General features: G+C 43.8%; 1 protein-coding gene across 3 annotated transcripts in view; it reads right to left on the reverse strand.

Annotated features, from left to right (window-relative positions):
- The window catches only part of dlc1 (DLC1 Rho GTPase activating protein), an 89,724-nt gene that overhangs the window by 11,777 nt on the left and 58,879 nt on the right, over nt 1–19,068 (reverse strand). For 2 of the 3 annotated variants that reach the window (XM_028467662.1, XM_028467711.1), the window contains 5 exons: nt 8,261–8,332; nt 6,519–6,600; nt 5,563–5,626; nt 1,691–3,354; nt 331–510 (listed from right to left, as the gene is read on the reverse strand). In XM_028467662.1, the coding sequence (XP_028323463.1) occupies nt 331–510; nt 1,691–3,354; nt 5,563–5,626; nt 6,519–6,600; nt 8,261–8,332 (2,062 nt within the window). Of the gene's footprint in view, nt 1–330; nt 511–1,690; nt 3,355–5,562; nt 5,627–6,518; nt 6,601–8,260; nt 8,333–18,258; nt 18,522–19,068 lie in introns of those variants that run through there. The other variant, XM_028467789.1, reaches the window with a different exon arrangement.

The following is a 19,068-nucleotide window of genomic DNA, read 5'->3' on the forward strand; positions in this document are numbered from 1 at the left end:
AGGACAACACCTTGCGTGTCAACTGCCGTGATTGCCCTATTGAGTGAAAGACAATGTCCTCCCCTTCCCAGCAATTACAGGCCTGGCCAAAGAATGTGAAACCTAAGACGTGTGGACAGCCGTCACCACACTATGCAACAACCTACAGATGGAGTGGAAGGGAAAAACAAAATTGAGGCCGAGCCAACTAAATAGATAAAAAGAAGGATAATATTTATGGTAGAAATGTGCCAGGGGCAGAAACAGATCCACATGAGAAACAAGTTTATGATGATGTGTGTTTGTGGCCCTCCATTGCGTAATTCCTCCACGTCCCTCCAGTGCACTCACCAACTGAATCCGTGTTTGTTTGTGGGGGTATGTTTCTCCAGCAGTGCAGTGAGCTGCAGGAGGGAAAGCTTCTGGAGCAGATTCATCTGCAACACGGACTGGCAGCTTATCTGGAGCTGGGCAGAAGCCAAACTGGGGCGATGGGAGTTCTGGAAGCTTGGCCAGCGGAGCTTCTGTGGTCTGGAATTTGTGAAAGGTAATAGAAAAATGTGAGATAAATTCAGACGTGAGAAAAAAAAAAGAGGATTAAATGAAAAGTTGTAACTTTTGGAATTTTGTGTACACATGAATATGAATTTCAGCACATGACCACACACAGCATTTGATTCACTGTGCTAAATGACCAGTTAAAGGATTACAAGGACTCCTGTACACGTTAATCAAAGGATTGCATAAAGTCCTTTAAACCAGCACTCACTAAGCATGATTCTGAGAGGAATTCCATAAGGCACAGGAAAAATCCCCATGGATACCAAGCAGCGTTCCAAAGTACACAACAACATTACGTAAGGAGAGAAGTCTCAGCGTGTCGCCTTGTTTATTCTTTCGTCTTATGTTATACGGAAAAATCTTCATTTGTTTTTGTTTTGAGCTTTTTATGTTCATGTTTACTGTGCGTACATCAGGGTGCCAAGAAAGAGATTTAAAGTTTGTGTTGAAGCTACAATTGAGAGGAACGCTTCAAAGACTATTTTATCATGGTACCATGATTGTTCACACTTTAAAGGCTTGTCAGAATTTTTTATCCCCAATAATTACAAATTAATAATGCATTGGATTTAATACAGCGCTTTATCATAGAAACTCAAAGCGCTTTACAATGATGGGCATTATTATTTCACTCCACACAGTGATGGTAAGCTACTGTTGTACTGGGGCAGATACATTAGGTTCAAATGTATGAGCACCCCCATTTCTTTTTGAAAAATCGCAATGGAATGCAAAATCCTGATCTAGTCTGGATGAAACTCAGTTTGGTAATTGAGGAACCAACCGGACATAACTGAGTCTAATTTCATAAGGATCTGCCAATTATAAAACAAGATATGGATTTTTGAAATTTCGCCAACGATAAAAGGCAGGGATTTTTATTTATTTTTTAAACTGATCCAAAATTAGTATATTGATCCAGATCCAGATCCAGATGGAATATCCCATGGCGTAAGCTGTTTACATCTATATATTTGTCAGAATCTGTAACGTAATCCTGCTAATAGATAAAAGAACAAATAAACATCAATGAAAATATTACCTCCTTGGCTGACATAATTACTATTTTGAAATTATTACTTTCCTATTTTGGTTGAGTAAGCCCTGTAATTGTTACAGTACAATCTCTGTAAGACTTGTTTTTACTGACCTGCTGGTGCGAGTTAAAGATGCTCCAACTCCCGAATCCCTTCTCTCCCTCATCCCCTCTTCTCCCTCTCCGAGTGGATTTCCTGTGCTGTCTTGATCACTTCCATTCTCTGTCTCTTCCAGGCGATTCTGCAGAGGGGACGATGGGCACGGAGAGGCCGAATCTAACGCAGAGTCAGAGTCTCCTTCTTCCTCTTCGTCCTCCTCCTCTTCGTCCTCTTCCCTGGCCACAGCCTCTGACCAGGCATTAACAAATCGCTGCAGGCCGCTGACGTGTTGAAGCACTTCCTCTAATTTGTGCTCGTCTCCCTCCTCTTCCCCCTCTCTCTCGGTGTAGGGGACATTGTCATAAAAGCTGAGTCGGCTGTCGATTGACCCAGAGGAGCCATGACGATGACGTCTGCTTTGCCGTCCCCGGAGGATCACAGAGTTTACATTATCATTCCCATTGTTGTTGCGACAGCTTCCATCCTTTAAAGCTTTAGGGAAGGTTCCAGGCTTGTGACCTTCTGGTAAAAAGAAGAAGATCATGCCATCCTCTTCTTCCTCCTCTTCCTCATCACCTTGCCTAGTTTGACTCTGAACGCTGTCGCTGTTCCTGTGGTTCTGCTCATCAACTGTCATTGCTTTCCCAGCTTTGCAGGGAATGGGTGGTGCAGATTTGGGCGGAGGTGCTGTCTTTCGATCTGAGGTTTGATGGAGAATGCTGAAAGGATCAAAACCTTCCAAATACATTCCTCCTCTCTTGCTTGAGCCTGCTGCTGTGCTGTGACTACGGGCTCTTGTCACAGGACTCGGCGTGCTTACTGCGCTTCCACTGCTGGCTTCAGACTGACTGCTCCCACTGCTCCCAGTACTTCCATTACTTGTCTGAGTGGAGTAGGACAGAGAGCGATTCCGGTTAAGTGTCATCGTCTGAGTTGGATTGCGGTGGTGATTGAGGTTCTGGTTGAAATTGATACTGGAAATGTCCACACAGTTCAGTCTCTGCAACTTGTCATCGTCGAGGCCCTCTTTGATGACGGGGCCGCTGATCTCTATTTTCCCTCCAATGGTGCTTCCCTTCTTTTTTCTCTTGGAGGACGTGCCACTGCGGAGTCGGAGACTCTCCATTCTCTTGAGAAAGCTCTTCGCTCTAGAGCGTGTACTTTTTTCAATGCCACCCTCTCGATCAAGACTCCCTCCCAGGCCCATCATCCCTGTTTTCACATCAAACGTAAAATGCCTGAGATTTTCCAGGGGTGATGGAGGCAACCCATCAGACAGAGAGTCCTCGTTTGCATATCCAGATCCACCTGTGCCTGAGGAAGAACACATGCTAGCTACTGAGCTCGCGCGGGTGGCAATAACGGCAGTGGCTTCATTCGTTAGAGAGGCCATGCAGCTCCGCCCCTCTCCCCTTCCTCCGCTCCCACTGCTATGGATGGAGCCTACTTCAGGCTGTTCACTGAGATCAGTCAATACACTCTCTGAGCTGTTGCCTTCACGGAGAGCAAGCTTTCCATTTTGGGACACTTGGTCCTTGGTAAACGTCGCCTGGGCAGGATCATTAGGGAGCGCTGAGAAAACATCCAACTCCTCCATACGAGACCAGCGTTTGCTGTCACGTTGGAAAGTCCAGCGGCCACTGATGGCACACAACTCATCTTCATCTGAATCTTCACTCTGAAAAAGGAGAAAAGAAGGGATTGACAGAAAGAAAAGAGAGGGAGGGAAAGGAACAGTTATTGAACAACATAGTCAATTTGTAACTTTTTAAAATGACATTACTGATCTTGATCCTGGAAAGAGTTGACCATTTTTTTTTTTTTTTTAAACATTATCAAATACCCATTAGCTTTTCTCCATATCTGAGTTTGTGTTCAAAGGCATGTAGTTAACATGGTATGATGAAGAACACATGATGATGGTCAGCTAGTAACATGTCTCAGTCACTTCCTGTCTGCTTGGACAATGCATATATTCAACAAAGACTAAGTGAGTTGCACTTAAGATTCATGCACCTTTGCAATGCATGCACACCTCCCCCACTTTGGTTAATCTATCTTAGACCCTGAAGGGAGTTCAGGAAATTCCAATATGATCCCCGCAGCTCACAGTTCAACCAGCCAGACTGAGGTCATTGTCTACCCCACCACCGCTAACACAAAGTTTTGGCTATGTATGCGTGGACACACACTCAAGGTGTGATACCATCTCTGATACAAATTATACTTATTATTGATTGGAATATTCACGGACCCTAAAACTCAAAGTAAGTTTGAGATGTTCCTTCAACTTAACGTCTAGAGACATAAGTATGCTGCGTCTACGCTGGAAATTCAAAAAATCCTTTGACTATGGGCGGGGCTCTTGGAGCAGTTAAGACACGCCTAGTCTATACTATAAAATATTCAGAAAACAATCTATGCCATGCTAACTACCTACCCAATACTCACTATCCCTTTGGATTCACAAATCTCTCAATAGAACCTACTCGCCATTAATTGTAGAGTCCACAGATGTTCGTTTCTATCGGAGGGGCGGGGCCAACAGTGATGGGTTCGTGATGTAAGAAGCCACCAAAACATCACAAACCACCATTTTTAGCCAATAGCAAAATTCAATTGTAATAGCAATTTGCAAAGTGTAGGTCAGTCACATTTACATTTTTCCAACAAATTATACCCAAATAAATATGATTTTCAGCAGAAATAACTGATTTTGGGGTTCAGTTACTCTTTAATTTACAAGCGGATTCAAACTTATAAACCCAAAAAATAAAGCTCTGCTCAGTAACCAAACATACAGGTATAACATAAGGAGGAACCACTGCAGATAAGTAACATGAATTAAAACTTTAAAAACATAAATAAAAGAAGTTGTGCTTTAAAATACATCTATTGTTTTCCTTATTACAATGACTAATGTTTCAGCAACAGCAGATACTTTACAACTTTCGAAGAACATACTGCTTGTACTGTAGTTGTGCAGGCTGCAACCTGAAAGGATACCTGCATTTTATTTGCCGTGCAAACATAAAGTTGTGTATCTCTAGATGTCTTGAAGATCCCTAATTCTAACAAACTTTCAAATCAGATAATAAACATCATTTTTGTGTCACGGAGTGAGCTGCATTAAAACAACTTTTTGAGATGAGGTGAGAAATCGCAAAATGCAAAAAAACGAGAGACATGGAGACAGAAATTTAGGGGAGGGAATGTGAAGACGTGAGGAGATCAATGCATTCCTAAGCTGTCTGTTGGTGGGGGGTGGTAGTCATCCCACAAGAGTAGACGAGTCAGAGAGACAAATAACCTCTCTGACTCCGCTAGTTATCTATGTTGACTCCTGAAATGAAAGGTGACGCAGAAAGAGTCACCCTAATGAATACCACAACACATGGGACAAGAACGTTACTGAGTAGCCCTGAAGGGCATTAAACTGAATTATCTAATTAAGGGCAATTTTTTTTCACAAACCAACTGTGTCTGTAGGTCAAGGCTTTCATGGAAATGTAAAATATGTGGGATCTACACATGGGGAAATGATGTTCTTTCTGACTCGTGTAATAAAATTCCTCAACTATGAGGAAGCGTTTAAGGAAGAAGGTAAATGTTACATAGGATTTGGGGGTATACCGTGGTTTCAACCCCCTCTTTAAAGCATTAACACTACCCGCCTTTCCCTGAGGGTCCTTGCAGCCCGCTTGATATAGAAATAACTGACAGGTGCCTTCTCATTACCCGAGATGAGAGGAAACATAGTTTTGCCCCGTGGCCAAAGGTGAACTGATGGTTGAGGTGAGGAAATGGGATTGTGCATGCATGAGGGGCTGTGCAAAATGGCGTTTTCATCAAGGTGGGTCGTTTAAGTGCGTGCGTGGACACTTACTCTTTTTCTTTGAGGTGAAATCTCCAGTCTCATTAGAGCACATTTGTTCAGAGTGTTCAGTCTCCTGCAAACACAGACGCACCGTTTCGTTTCATACATTTCTTTTCACGAAAACACAACTTTCACAAAAGGACTTGTAATTTAAGATTGAGTGAAAAAAGAATGACAAAAGACAGGAGAAATAGTGGGAACGCAGCCAGGCTAATGAGCCACTGAAGGATAATCCCAACGTGAACAGAGAGTGAATCAGAGGGAGGCAGAAAAAGGAGAACGCGGGGAGAAGGAAATCTGCTGGAGTGGTGACGAAAACTTAGGGAGGGGACAGAAAGCTTATCCCCCCCAGCCACCTGGAGACAGATAAGGTGGGAGAGGGGTCCACCCTCTGGAGAGCTTTTAGAGCATATCATGTAACAATGGAGAGATGAAGTGATGGGAGATGAAAGACAGTTGGGAACAGTTGGTAAGGGGTGAAAGGCATTAGAAGCGACTCTGAAACGATAGCTTCCAGATGTAAGAAGGGACACCTGCTGTGGTTTATAACTGAGGCTGAAGATAATAAAGGACCTAAGTTCATTAAAGACACAGTAACCTCCTCAAATGCTAATTGATGCTGGAGAAACATTAATTAGATGCTAACGCAGTCTTTTCTTTTGTCTGAAACTTTATAAGAACTCTTTTAACATAATTTTTCTTCAACATCTCAAGATTTTTTTTTTTACAAAATTCCAGTTATGTCCTAATGTGTATCATTTAAAAGTGTGTCTAATCAAGATTATATAGCGTGGTTTGCTGGAAAATAAAAAAAAGAAAGTAATGATGAACATTAATTATTATTTTTTTCCTCTGGAAAAAGGGAATTTAAATGATGAAAAAGGACCAAAAACGAGTGCTGCATAATGTGTTCATTTTTATTTCGAAGAGAAAAAAAAGACTTTCAAAATAAATTGCAATCTCACCTGCAGAGAGCTTCAATAGCATCCCTGTCAAGGAAGTCGTGATCTCCGGTGACTGACGAGATGTCAATGGGAAACTGTGAGTCTGGAAAAAAAAAAAAAAAACGTTAGTGCGTGAGGTCAGGGTGACTTCCTACCTGCCTGATTGGTTATGTGTCCTTTGATAAACCTACAGATACCAAACCTTAGTCCCAAACGCACCCACCCACTCAAACCTTTCTCCCCCATACAGCCGCGATGAAAAGCAAAAAGAGGAAGTGGCGTCTTAGCCGACCAAACAAACACAGCTGCAGCTTTCAGAGCTGGCAGGCAGGGGGGATATGGTGCACAGAGGGAGAGAACAGGGGATTGATTGAAGAATGACAATATGTACTCCACTGCTGCTCGGAGGTCCCCACTTCCTTCTCCTCTTCTTGTTCATTCTTTCTGCTCTTCTTCAATAATGGGATCACTCATTCACTTGGCAGTTGCACTAGTTAAAGACATACTGGCAGTGTCTCTCAAAAGATAAAGCACCTTTAAACGTCTTATTCCGGCTGGAATGCCAGCAACAAATAGTTATATGGACACTTAAGCTTTGCTGGAATGTGGTGAGCCAACCTGGAGCGGGAACCTTGTATTCTACCTTCAGGGCTGATGATGATAAGAAAATGCTATTCATGGAAAGCTAGCATCTTTACACTACATCTCTTATCTTTAGTGGGGCAATAGACTGAAGTTAAACACCAAATTCCCTCTTCAATGTAAAAGTCAAGTAAAATGTGTCAATGATCAGAGAAGCAGTACCTAACTTGTACATCATCACTTTACTACTCTGTGAAATCTGCAGTGACCAAAGGCTGTTAACACTTTTCTCTTGCTGTTCATGGCCACATAAAGAGTCTCATCACCTGTACAGCTCCATAATGAATGTTCCATGAACACTTTCATGGTTAAGTGGGAAGAATCAATGACCTGTTGACAATAGTCGCTCCGTCCTGCTGTCATCATGCTGTAATTACATTAGCAACTAGTATGGCGTGCTAAAGTGTGGTCGGTGTGGCTAAAAGGAGAATGCAGAGTGCTTCATGTGTAGTGAAAATTACACTTAATGTCAGTTGATCACATGTTGGCCAGCTAGATGACTAAAAAGGCCAAGATGAGTAGGAATAATGTATTTTAACAAGAACACTCAGAGAGCGCAAACTTCCACCAAGCGCCAAATATCCTCTTTGCCAGATATTGGCAGTTATCTAGATCAGTGATGCTGATCATAGTCCCATGATCATTCACACTTTAAAAGGCTTGGAAGACATTTCAATTCCCATTATTTAACATTACAGTAGGTCCAAATGTATGGGCACCCCAATTACTTTGGAAAATCGCAATGAAATGAAATGAAAATGTTGGGAAAATTGAGGAGCCAAGCCAATACCACTGAGTCAAATGTCATAAAGACCGGTCAATTATGAACCGAGACATGAATTTTGGAAATTTCGCCAATGATGAAAGAAACTGATCCAGAATCAGTATGGATTGAATGGAATCCTTCATGGCGTACGGTCTGTGTACTTTTGACGTAAGCCTGCTAACAAACTCCTTTGCTATGAGTTGTGCTTAGACTATTTGTGTCAAATTGAAAAGCAAAATCATGTCAATTTTTATTTTTCTCAACAAAGACTACTTTTATTCGTTTGTTTTACTTGAAAAATGAGTGTGATGACTTCAATCTTGCGTGTGTTTTAAGAACTCTCAGAGCTCCTTACCTTCATACAGCTGGGCATACTGTGGGAACCCTGCAGCCCGGAGCCAGGTACAGGCTTCTTTGGCTTCAATCTCTATAAAAAAAAAAAAAGGAAGATAAATGCATTAGTGACTAGAAAACCATTTGTAAGCAGCCAATTATGCCCTGTAATCACATTTGTGTACTGATTGATTACAGGACTCAAGCTGCATAATGAGAATGGCAATAAGAATACAATTTTCCCATAACAATAAGGAAGTAAGTGCAAAACAAAACTTTAAAGCACATTAAATCCATTCTCACATTTGGACAACCTTTTTTTTTCCCCCAAACACTTCAGCACCTTATTACACGTGAACTCTTTGACCTTATTAGCTATCTCACACTGAGTCACCCTCCTCTCACATGCAGACATGATGACAAAAAAAATCTATTGTAGGGGGGTCTGGGGGGATTTTCCCCCATATAATTTTTTGATTTTAACACATAAATGAAGCAACCTGGAACACTCTGAAGAGTTCAATAAGGCAAAACATGTATTCACACCACTCAAGTTGTGGTTTGTGAAAAACAATTCATATATATATATATATGAAGAATTGTAATGTTAAGTAAAAGTACCTAATATTTGTACAGTTATTCGCTTTGTTAGTTAACACCAATGCTGCTGAGCTACTGGTTTTATAGTCCTTTTTTTTTTTTTTTTTTTTTTTTTTTTACCTTGTCTGCACATGCTTTCGAAGGTTAACACTACAAGAAGTGCAATCTTTTGACAGCAATGCATATTTTATTATTGCAATTAAATAAATTTATTTATTTCATTGCATAATTGTGACCGTCACCAGCCCTCCCTAGGGAAGGGTAAGAAATACTTTATTAAAGGGAGGATGTAAAAAAGAGAGGGCAGTGTTACACCAAGGTGAGGGGTTGGAGGGGGGTGGGGAAGTTAGCAGGGAAGAGGGATACAAGATAGGATATGGAATGGGTGAGGAATAGTTTTAAGTGATGCGATGTGAAATTGTGGTTGTGTATATTGTGTTTATTGTTGTGTTGTCAAGCCAGTTTGGTGACCAGTGTGTGGTTTAGGAATAATGGTGGTGGCTGTGAACAGAGGAAGAGGTGAGTGGAAATTCCATAAAACAGGTATTTGGGAACAACGTGTCTAAGGTTGAGCCCAGTATGAGTGTTATCCCACAGCCCAAGGCCAGTGCATCCATGACAAATGTATTTCCAAGTACCGCCACTGCAAAACCCAAGAGCCGCCCCCGGGCCCGAAGAAGCAGTCAGGCCAGCAGCAAGAGCAGGCAGCCTAAGGGCCCCCGGCGACCACCCCACGGCCAAGCAGTCCCCCGAACGCCCCCAAGATCCCAAGCCGAGAGGCAGCCATCGCCCCCCCATACACACCCGAGAAAGCCCCAAGGAGCCAAGGACCCAGCGCACCACGCCACCGATCCCACCCCCAACCCCCAGACCCCCCACCCCATCGACCCCCCCACCCCCCCACCCCACCCCCGCGCCTAACCCCCCGAGGGGAGGGCCCAGAGAACTCCCTGCCCGAGGCCCCAGCGGAGGAGCCGAAGCCCACACCCAGCAGACGACCAGAACCGCGCCGAACAGGCAGCCAGTGGGCACCCGCCGGCGAGCCCAGAGCCAGCAGGGGCCCGACCCCAGGCCAGAAGGACCCGGAACGGATGCAGCACCAGGAGCAGCCCGCCCAGGGAGGACGACCACACCCCAAGCCGCATAAGGCACCAGGGGGCCGCTGGGAGTCTCCCCGCCGGCCCCCAGGCACCCCAACCTAGCCCCCCACGGCGCCCCAGATCACCCTTCACTGATGCCGCCCGCGCCACGAGCTTCAGTTCTTTTTTTTTTTTTTTTAAAGCCAGGGCCCCCTCCAAGGGCCAAGCCAGACCGCCCCGCCGGGATGTGGCCCCCTATTCCGGCCCCCGACACCCTACCTCACGGGGCACTGCCCAAGCAGGGGCCGCACCAGTAGGTACGCAAGGGCGCGGCACGCGCCACCCGCCCCGAAAGACCCCCGCCAGGACCGGCCCGGCCAGCAGGCCAAGCACCCCGGGCCCCAGGAGCACCCCCCGGGACCAGGACCCCCCAAGGGCAAGCCCCCGGGCCAAGCCCCCCGGGACGCATCCCCCACCCCCGCCCGGGACCCGGCCACGGCCCAGCAGGACCGCACAGCCCCGGACAGCCCACGGCCAGCAGCCCAGGGCCCGCCGCCCCCCGGACAGCGCCAGCCACGGAGCAGCGCCCCCCGCCGGCCCGCGAGCAACCGGCGATCCCCACCGCGGGGACGGAGGCACCCCAACGGCACACATCAAGTGCGGGACAGCAGCCCCCAGCCAAAGATGCCCCGGACCCACCCACCAGTCCGCAAACGGCAGGATAGACCCACCAGGCGGCCGACAGCAACCTCCACCACCGGAACAGCTAGCGCCGCCCCCCAGTAAACAGCATCACCCCGAGGCGCCAAGCAACCCCGCCCCAACCCCGGCGAGGACACCAGCACCCCCCCAGCACACCCACCCCCCAAACCGGCGAGGCAGGCCGCCCCGGGCCCGCACACCGCGGGGCCCGCCCCCAAGGCCACCAGGAGACAAAGCAAGCACCAAGCCACACCCAAGGGGGAGAGGCACCCCCGCGCCCCACCCGGCCGACACAGCCCGGAAAGACCCCGCAAGGAGAGACCCCGGCAAAGCCCCCCCGAGACCCACCGCCACGCCCGACCGCACCATCTTGATGTGCTTTTGCTCTATGCAGTGGCCCAGCCACCAACAGAGGGGCCAGGCCCCCACCGGAGAGGCCCAAATATGTGTACCAACCCACCACCCTCTTATGGTGCCTCTCCATTCCCCAATGGAGAGGCACTTCCCGATCCCCTGTGTGAATGTGTGTGTTTGGTGAATGTATGGGGTGTAATTAAAAGAAGGGGGATGGAGGGGAGCGGTGCTCCCCCTCCAGCCTCTGTGGATTTATGTGTATGTGGTGTAATAGGCCGGAGGGTGTAAAAGATGATACACCCATGATACAAATGGATAACATTTTCCATCATGTGCCTTGTTTCTTTCCTCTTTTGGTCTGGACCATAGGGTGAAATAACTGGCAAAACATTAACAGGACTTACACAGGGCATTATTTATATATATATATATATATATATATATATATATATATATATATATATATATATAATTAGCAATTTTTTCCAAAAAATTTTGGTTCTCAACTCCTGTGAGTAAACAATAATATAATTAAAATAAATAAATAAAACCCTAACCCTAACACATAATTAAACAGAAATGTATGTCAAAATAAAAGTGTAATTTAAAACCATGTGTAAACTCCAATTGAAAGGTAGCTATAGATTGTACTGACATGGATTATTCTTACTGCTCCTTTTTAATTATTTATAATCATATGTCATATAAAGATGGATGAATGAGAGCAGCATTAATGTCACCCAATTTCCCCTCAGGGATCAATGGTTTACTGAATCTGAGCAGGTTTCCTAAGTATTCATCAACTTAATTTATAATAACCTAATTTAAATCATCCTGATGATATTATTCCAGATGATTAGACAAATATAGACACAAAATGCATCAGTTATTTCACCACTAGGGGCCAGAAAATCAAGTTATCATGTGGCTGGTTTACGGTACATGTGCGGGGCGGGGGAACGAATGAACTTCATGATGATGGCGTTTCATCCACATTATGTCACTTTCAGTGGATTCAATTTTTTATGGTCGATTAAATGATTCCTTAATGTGAAAAATATGGGCCCCTACATACCTGATAAGCATTGGCATGCTTTCCCACTCAAGTAAAACCGGTTTTGTCCCAAGCAGGTCCGTACAGAGCGCGAGCAATGAGGGCTATGCGCTCACATATTAGTCCGCCATGGAGTAATATGTAAAAATTACATGCGTTTGTGTATGGTAGATACCTCCAGCGTGCAAGGAGCATGAAACAGCCAATGACGACGACACCTAGAAAAAACTAATTCGATCTATACAATTCACATAAATGGCCTATTTTGAGTTCAAAACAGAGAATTTCACCGAAAAGCGACTGATTTGCATGTATGAACGTGCTAAGGCTAAAGCTTGTATCCTCATCATGCAAAATTGTGTGAATTGAAAAAAGTTAGGCCTGTGTTTTTTTCTTGTTCACTCGTCAGTCAATATGGTCAAAATCCGAAAAATCCTTTTTTGCATCTTCACATACAGTCCAACGTGTTCACGACATGCCTCGAACCCTGCAACACAAACCCCTTCACAACTCTACTTTAAGCACAAGGTGTGACATTTGGGCTTGTAACGCCAAGTACTATGAGGTTCACATTGTGTCAGAGAAGCCACAGGGACAACTCCCAATTATCTGAGAAAGGCTTTTAGATGACATTCGCCAAATGGTAGCCCACACCTGGCTTACGCCTTTGTTTCATATCCCCAACAGTGCGAGGAAAGGAGGCAGAAACGCAACTTAAAGCCTGACTTTACAATGCAATTTGCGGTGGATGACAGCGAGCGCAAACGTGGCACAGCCTTGACAAAAACTTGTAAACGAAATCACTAGAACAAAAGCAGGAAAATATAATGGTAAAAATATATATTCCAGTGTCAGCATAAAGTGAGATTACTGAGCAGTGTGAGAGGAATTCACTTCATCATAGAAAGGTATATTGTACATCTTCATTAAAGATGATCTCATCCTTGCAGATACATATCTCTATAAAATGGTTGGTAAAGGTCTTATTTAGGTGCTGCAACGTCACAAAGATAAAAGTAAAGACAGCGCGTTTTTGCATAGTTACATTTAAAAGGATGTACTGTGCCATTACAAACACACAAATCTTTGTTTTTAAGAATGCCCCCCAAAATTCAATGCTTTAGTAATTTATCCAGGCCTGTATGTGGTGCTGTAACAACTAAAATAAAAGTAAAACTAAAATCTGTGTTTTGCTTAAAAAGTGGAAAAATCTGATTAATATCACGAGTACAACAAACAGGTGATGATAAGGATGAGATCATATAATGTTAGTTTTGCTTTTATTAGTCAAGCCTGGATCAGGGGCAGTATTTTTATAATTACCAATTTTGGAAACACCAAAAAGTTAAGACAAATATGTTTATTAGAAGCTAAAACTGTAAATCATTTCTTTTATCTTGCGATGCGTTGGGTACCTGTTGTTGTTTTGGCTGTTTACATGAAGATGGCACAGCAGAACCTTCTGATTTTCGCATTCTGGATCACTTTTTAGGAAATACTGCTTTGAGACACCTTAGATTTTGTATCCAACAGAAAGCGCAAAAACCTTCAAGTGAGGAAAATGTTTCCAAATGAATAAGGCTTGATTTCCACCATACACTAAAACATAGCTTGCGTCGTGGTAGGAGGACCATACCATACACAATCCTTTGCTTGGGATCGGGCCCAGAGGATATATGCACATTTACAGAGTAACAACTCGAAGCAGACAAGCTAATTAGCAATAAGGTGTCACACAAACAAATCCATGACACAATTTCAACCCCTTGTTAGGAAAGTGGATAAATATCCCAGTTTTCAATTTGTTTTGATTTGTAAAATGTCTAACCCAAACCGTGATTGTAATAAAAAAGCTTGCTATAAAACAAGTGGCATTGTCCATTTTTTAAACAAGTGGTTGGTAGAGGAGTCATGACACCAAAGACTAATCATTCCTACATTCTTAAGGGGGGGGGCAAAGGAATTCCAATATTGGTGTTTGCTGTGCATCAATGTCCGAATGCTCAAAACAAATGTGTGTTAGCAAAGACCAACCTCATGTTTAAAGACAAACCCTCAAAAGACAGCAAGTGTATTGAAATGGTAATCAGACAAACGCGCATGGTTGGCTTTCCAACTCAACCCCCCCACCTCCCAAATTGAAGAAAAAGCTCCAATCAGTGACTTTGCTGGAGTACGTGACACACCGCACTGGGAATGTGTGTCAAATCATTTTACAGTTACATAATGTGAACTTTGTGTGCAAAGTATTGACAGCAGCATTCACGGCTCTCGGATATGTTGAATTGTGTGTTTGCTTATCTTGAGGGTGAATCAAGAGTTTGCACGTCATTTGTTAGGCAACAGGAAGCAGTCCTACATTTTGTGGAAAGACAAATATTTCATACAGATCTAAGGAGGTAGATAAATACAATTATTTCATTAAATGAGATAAAGCCTCACATCATCCTGGTCTTTAAAATCTCTGTTGGCTTTAATAACTTTGGATCTGACTTCTCTTTAAACTCTGACGCTATCAAGCCACACTGGAGAACTACATCATTTCCTTTTCCCCGATTGCCTCATAGAGAAGAGCTGAGCGGCGCTACAGTGGCCACCAACAACTTGGCTCCAGGTCCCCTTCATTTGTTTCTGGCCTGATAATAGGCTTGAGGGCAGCCAAGACAAACATGGGCTCTGGCGATTGTGTGTACTTACTAAACGTCATCTTGGCTAGGGGCAAGAGATAAATGCTATGCTGCTCACAGTTCGTACACGCATATGATAGCGTAAAGATTGGTTATTTTTTCAGCATAGAGTACAAGAGGCTTTCATCACCTTTATAGTTCTTGCAGCAATGTCAGACGTGCTTGGTGACTCCAGTACAACAGATAAGAACTATTGAATGGCTCTAGCCTACTATCAACATCTTAAAGCTGACACCCCATGTCAAATCTTTCCTTTATCACAAATGCTTTCTGCGTACATGTTTTGGAGATGAGCAGAAAAACAATTAACAGATGTGAATGAATTTTTGAGTCCAGATTATTTTAGACTTTATAGGCTTACTGTCAGGGCCACACATGGCGCTCCATGAGTGAATAGTTTTCAACTAAAGCAGGTCCCAGTTAAAAAGAAGAATAGTAAACCAATGATAAGTCATCGATAACAGAAAGTCCATATAGCTGACAATAAAGGTAAGATTACATCATTTCTGACAGCTAACTTTGCAGTCAGGAGAAAAGGATGTAAGGTTTTAACAGTTTACATCTAAAATTATCTATTATGTCTATGCGTTCCCTGTTCTACCCCTCCTCTGCTATGTTCACTCTGCTTCTTCTCTCTCCCTTCCGGAGGCAGGAAACTCTCACAATTGCTGGCCGTGGTTTCCCTCCGTGGCAGGAGTCATTGGGGTCTGGCAAGCCCACAGAGGGAATGCTCAGCTCAGGAGGAGTTTCTTGGCTGCTATAGCAAACAAAGGATGCAGCTCCCCACCTCAAAGGCACTGCTGTAGCAAAGTGGAGGTCACGGGTTTGAATACAGATATCTCTGGCAATAGGTCTTTGAAGTTAGCAGATTGGTAAGAATGCTAGTTCAGCAACTGAAGCACTTTATCTGGAATTGACAGGTCATTGCTTGGTCTCAAAGTGGTGACTGTAAAACAACTGAAAAGCCAGTTCCACGTTTCTTATCATATCCCAGTCAGTAACAGTCATTCTTAAAGGAGCTGCAAAGGTGGTCTAGACAAGAGAAGTGATAAACCAGACCAGACTTTGTGTCTTAGGAGTGAACTACTGAAACCAAAGTGAAGAGCCTGAATGCTGCCAGGGTTTGACCTTCATCAAGCAGAGACAGGGACCCATTCATGATGCGCTTATTCATTCACGCTCAATTTGTAATGCCATATATTTAGCAGATTCCCACAAATGTTTCTGTACTGGAATTCAAAGATCAGTGAAAGCAGATTTTAGTTTTTAGGGGTATAATGTTATATGATTACCCTATGGAGACAGCTGGGGTTCACATAGAAGGCCTAACAGTTGGCTAAGTGATACTGTGCCAGGAATCTTGTACCATCTGGCCAGCCTGAGGCACACACACACACAATCCCAAAAGAATAAAGATGTTACTGCTCGGGTCCATTCCAGTTATCATCCAACAGCTGGCACAGGCATGAAGGCATGCAGGCCCGAATGCACGGACACACTTGCATGGACACATATCAGGCCCAGATGGAGCATAGCAATGCTATCACCAAAAGCCCCATGATGACAGATTTATGCTCATTTGGAGGGCCCGGTCCCTGGATCAGGTGACCAGTCATTATGAATGGCTCTGATGAAGTTTCCACACAGACAGATTACATCTACCTGGCAGTGCCACACACACACACACACACACACACACACACACACACACACACACACACACACACACACACACACACACACACAGAAAACCTTGGCTTTAACAAGCAGAATATGCATCCAGGAGAAGCCAGGATAGTGAGAAGTAGAAACAAATGAAAACGTGTATCTCCTCACAGGACGTGAAAAATGCCAGCTGGATGTAAATCTTTCAGATAAGGCCTCAGCTTGCTTCCTGTTTCACATAGTGTGGAGAGAAGTGTGTGTCCTTTATTTGCTCTTCTCACAGAACACTATTAACACTTTAAGTCTTTTGAAATGTAATCCCAACAATAATCGAATGTAACTGAAGCTATTAATATATTTTCTACTTTTACAGGTTCAAGACAATCAGAAAATGAAAAACTGTGGTTATTCTAGTGAGATCTTTTCTCCTTGCTAAACTAAAGAGTTAAGGAATACTATTTTGACTATAAGGACCCACACCAGGCACCTTTTTTTTTTTTTTTTGTCTCTCCATGCTTGTATCAATTTTTCAAGATGTAGGCCTCGGATTTATCAATTGCCCATAGGAGGGGCAGTGTGTTCTGCCCTGTATGTGATATGAGCTATAACAAGCACCAGAAGACTGTAATCATGTAGCTATAGCAGACATGACATGACTGGTGGCCCCGCAGCCATCCAAACAAACACACTAAATGATTTCAAAAGCACATAAAACAAAAAAGATTATATAAAATGACTCCAAAACACACAGAACGAAAGGTAATACACAAACACAATGGCTCTGAAATAACACAAAGCAAACAAAAATACACAAATGGAAAAAAAATATATATACAAAATTATAACAAAGGTACACACAAAACCCTTTGTTCTTTCCTGTATTGTGCTCAGATTGGTCATTATTGTAAATGCTGAGATGAATGATGATAAAGTGTCCCTTGGATCAAGACAATCACATTTTTGTGGCCCCCGCTGGAATAAAAGTTGCCCATCTCTGATGTACAGAATGGGTGGGAAGTTTACATTAGATGAGTCCACTGAGAGCAATGGTGCCAGGCGCAGTCTTTATTCTCAGGTTTATGGTTTCTCTCAGACTTAATGACACTGTTGTGCCTGTATGAGCTCATATAAACGCACTCTGCTCAACTGAACGTCTTTGAACTCGTATCTGTGATTCTGATAAGAACAGTGAAAACGGTTTAGGTCAGAGATCAAGTTAAGCCTGATAGAAAGAAAGAAAAAAAAGACAAAATAACAGTAAAAAAAAAAAAAAAAAAAAAAAAACAAAAAAAAACGGGATCCCATTCAAATCCACTGTGTTTGCAAAAGGTCGGCATTCAAGCAAAAGGCGCAGTCTTGAACAAACTGGGAGGCATGGAGATGGGAGAAGTGTCGCAGGCTGGTACCACACCATGGATAATCTATAAATACACTAAAGGCGATTTAGGCTGAACATTCCAGTTCACGACCCTATTTCCACATCGGGATCAATCTTTTCCTTTATCCAGTCCCGTAACTTTTGTGCGCTTTCATGCACCTTGTGCGTAAAAGCCACCGCTGACACAACACGACATCTCACACTGAGCATGTTAATAAAAAAACGAATGCATCAGTAGTCTTATTTAGCCAGGGATCTCCTGCGATTTGTGAACAGCAGTGGGGTCACAGGGTAATGTGGGCGACAAAACGGGCAGATTTCTTATCTGACAGCCTGCAGCGATGCGCCACCAAGGCGACCCAAAGAATGTCTGAGCAGGAGATGAAAACTTTTAATACAGGAAACACCAGCGTTCATCCAAATCACAACGCTATATCCACACAATGAGACAGGAAATGACATGCATTCAATAATAGAGCAACTTAAAACAGGTTGACTTACGTGTGAGTATCATCTCTAAAGCCACGATCGGTTCACTGTAAACCAAACGCCCGTTCAGATCCAACAAGTCCGCATCCTCAATCCAAAAGTAACAGGGTGCTCAAAGGTCAGATTGTATATATTCTCCATAAACATGAAAATCCATGGCTTTTGACGTTTAGATTTCGCAGCATCAGACTAAGAAAAAGAAGAAAAAAAAACCCCGCAAATCTTCCAGTTGCCCCCCAGACCCGGTGCGCCCGCTCCACGAGTCGGTCCTCAGTAGGAATGTGAATGGAGAGTAATGTGATTCAAGCTTTAGGAATGGGCAGCGCTGCTGTTGCTCCACCCCACACTATGCTGCCCCCACCACCACCACCACCACCACCACCACCTGATAACAGGAGACGCGACACACAGCTATAAAGGAAAAGTACTCCACACACTGTATCTGTATTTGTGCTGGGAAAGCGCTATAGTAGACGTTATTATCATTAGAAACACTATAAAATGAATATCATTTCATATTTTTTGCATGATAAAATAGAACTGTGCTAATATTCTGACGACGTGAACCATAATAAAATATGAAAATAAAATCCACAGTGATGGTGACTCACAGGTTTTGTTTCGCCCTGTCCAAGCCTCTGTTGCTCCTCCTTGCAGGGCTACTTTCTCCCTCTTTGCATATCATGAGGGACGAGTGGAGACAACTGTGAGACGCCCCATTGTGACGCGAGATTAGTGTGAAAAGAGCAAACCGTGCCGTGAAAAGACGCCAACCTGCAGGGCCAGGCGCAGCAGACGCCCTCTCCTCTCTCCGTCACGGGG

Source organism: Gouania willdenowi, chromosome 1 (assembly GCF_900634775.1).
Source record: "Gouania willdenowi chromosome 1, fGouWil2.1, whole genome shotgun sequence".
NCBI lineage: Eukaryota > Metazoa > Chordata > Actinopteri > Blenniiformes > Gobiesocidae > Gouania > Gouania willdenowi.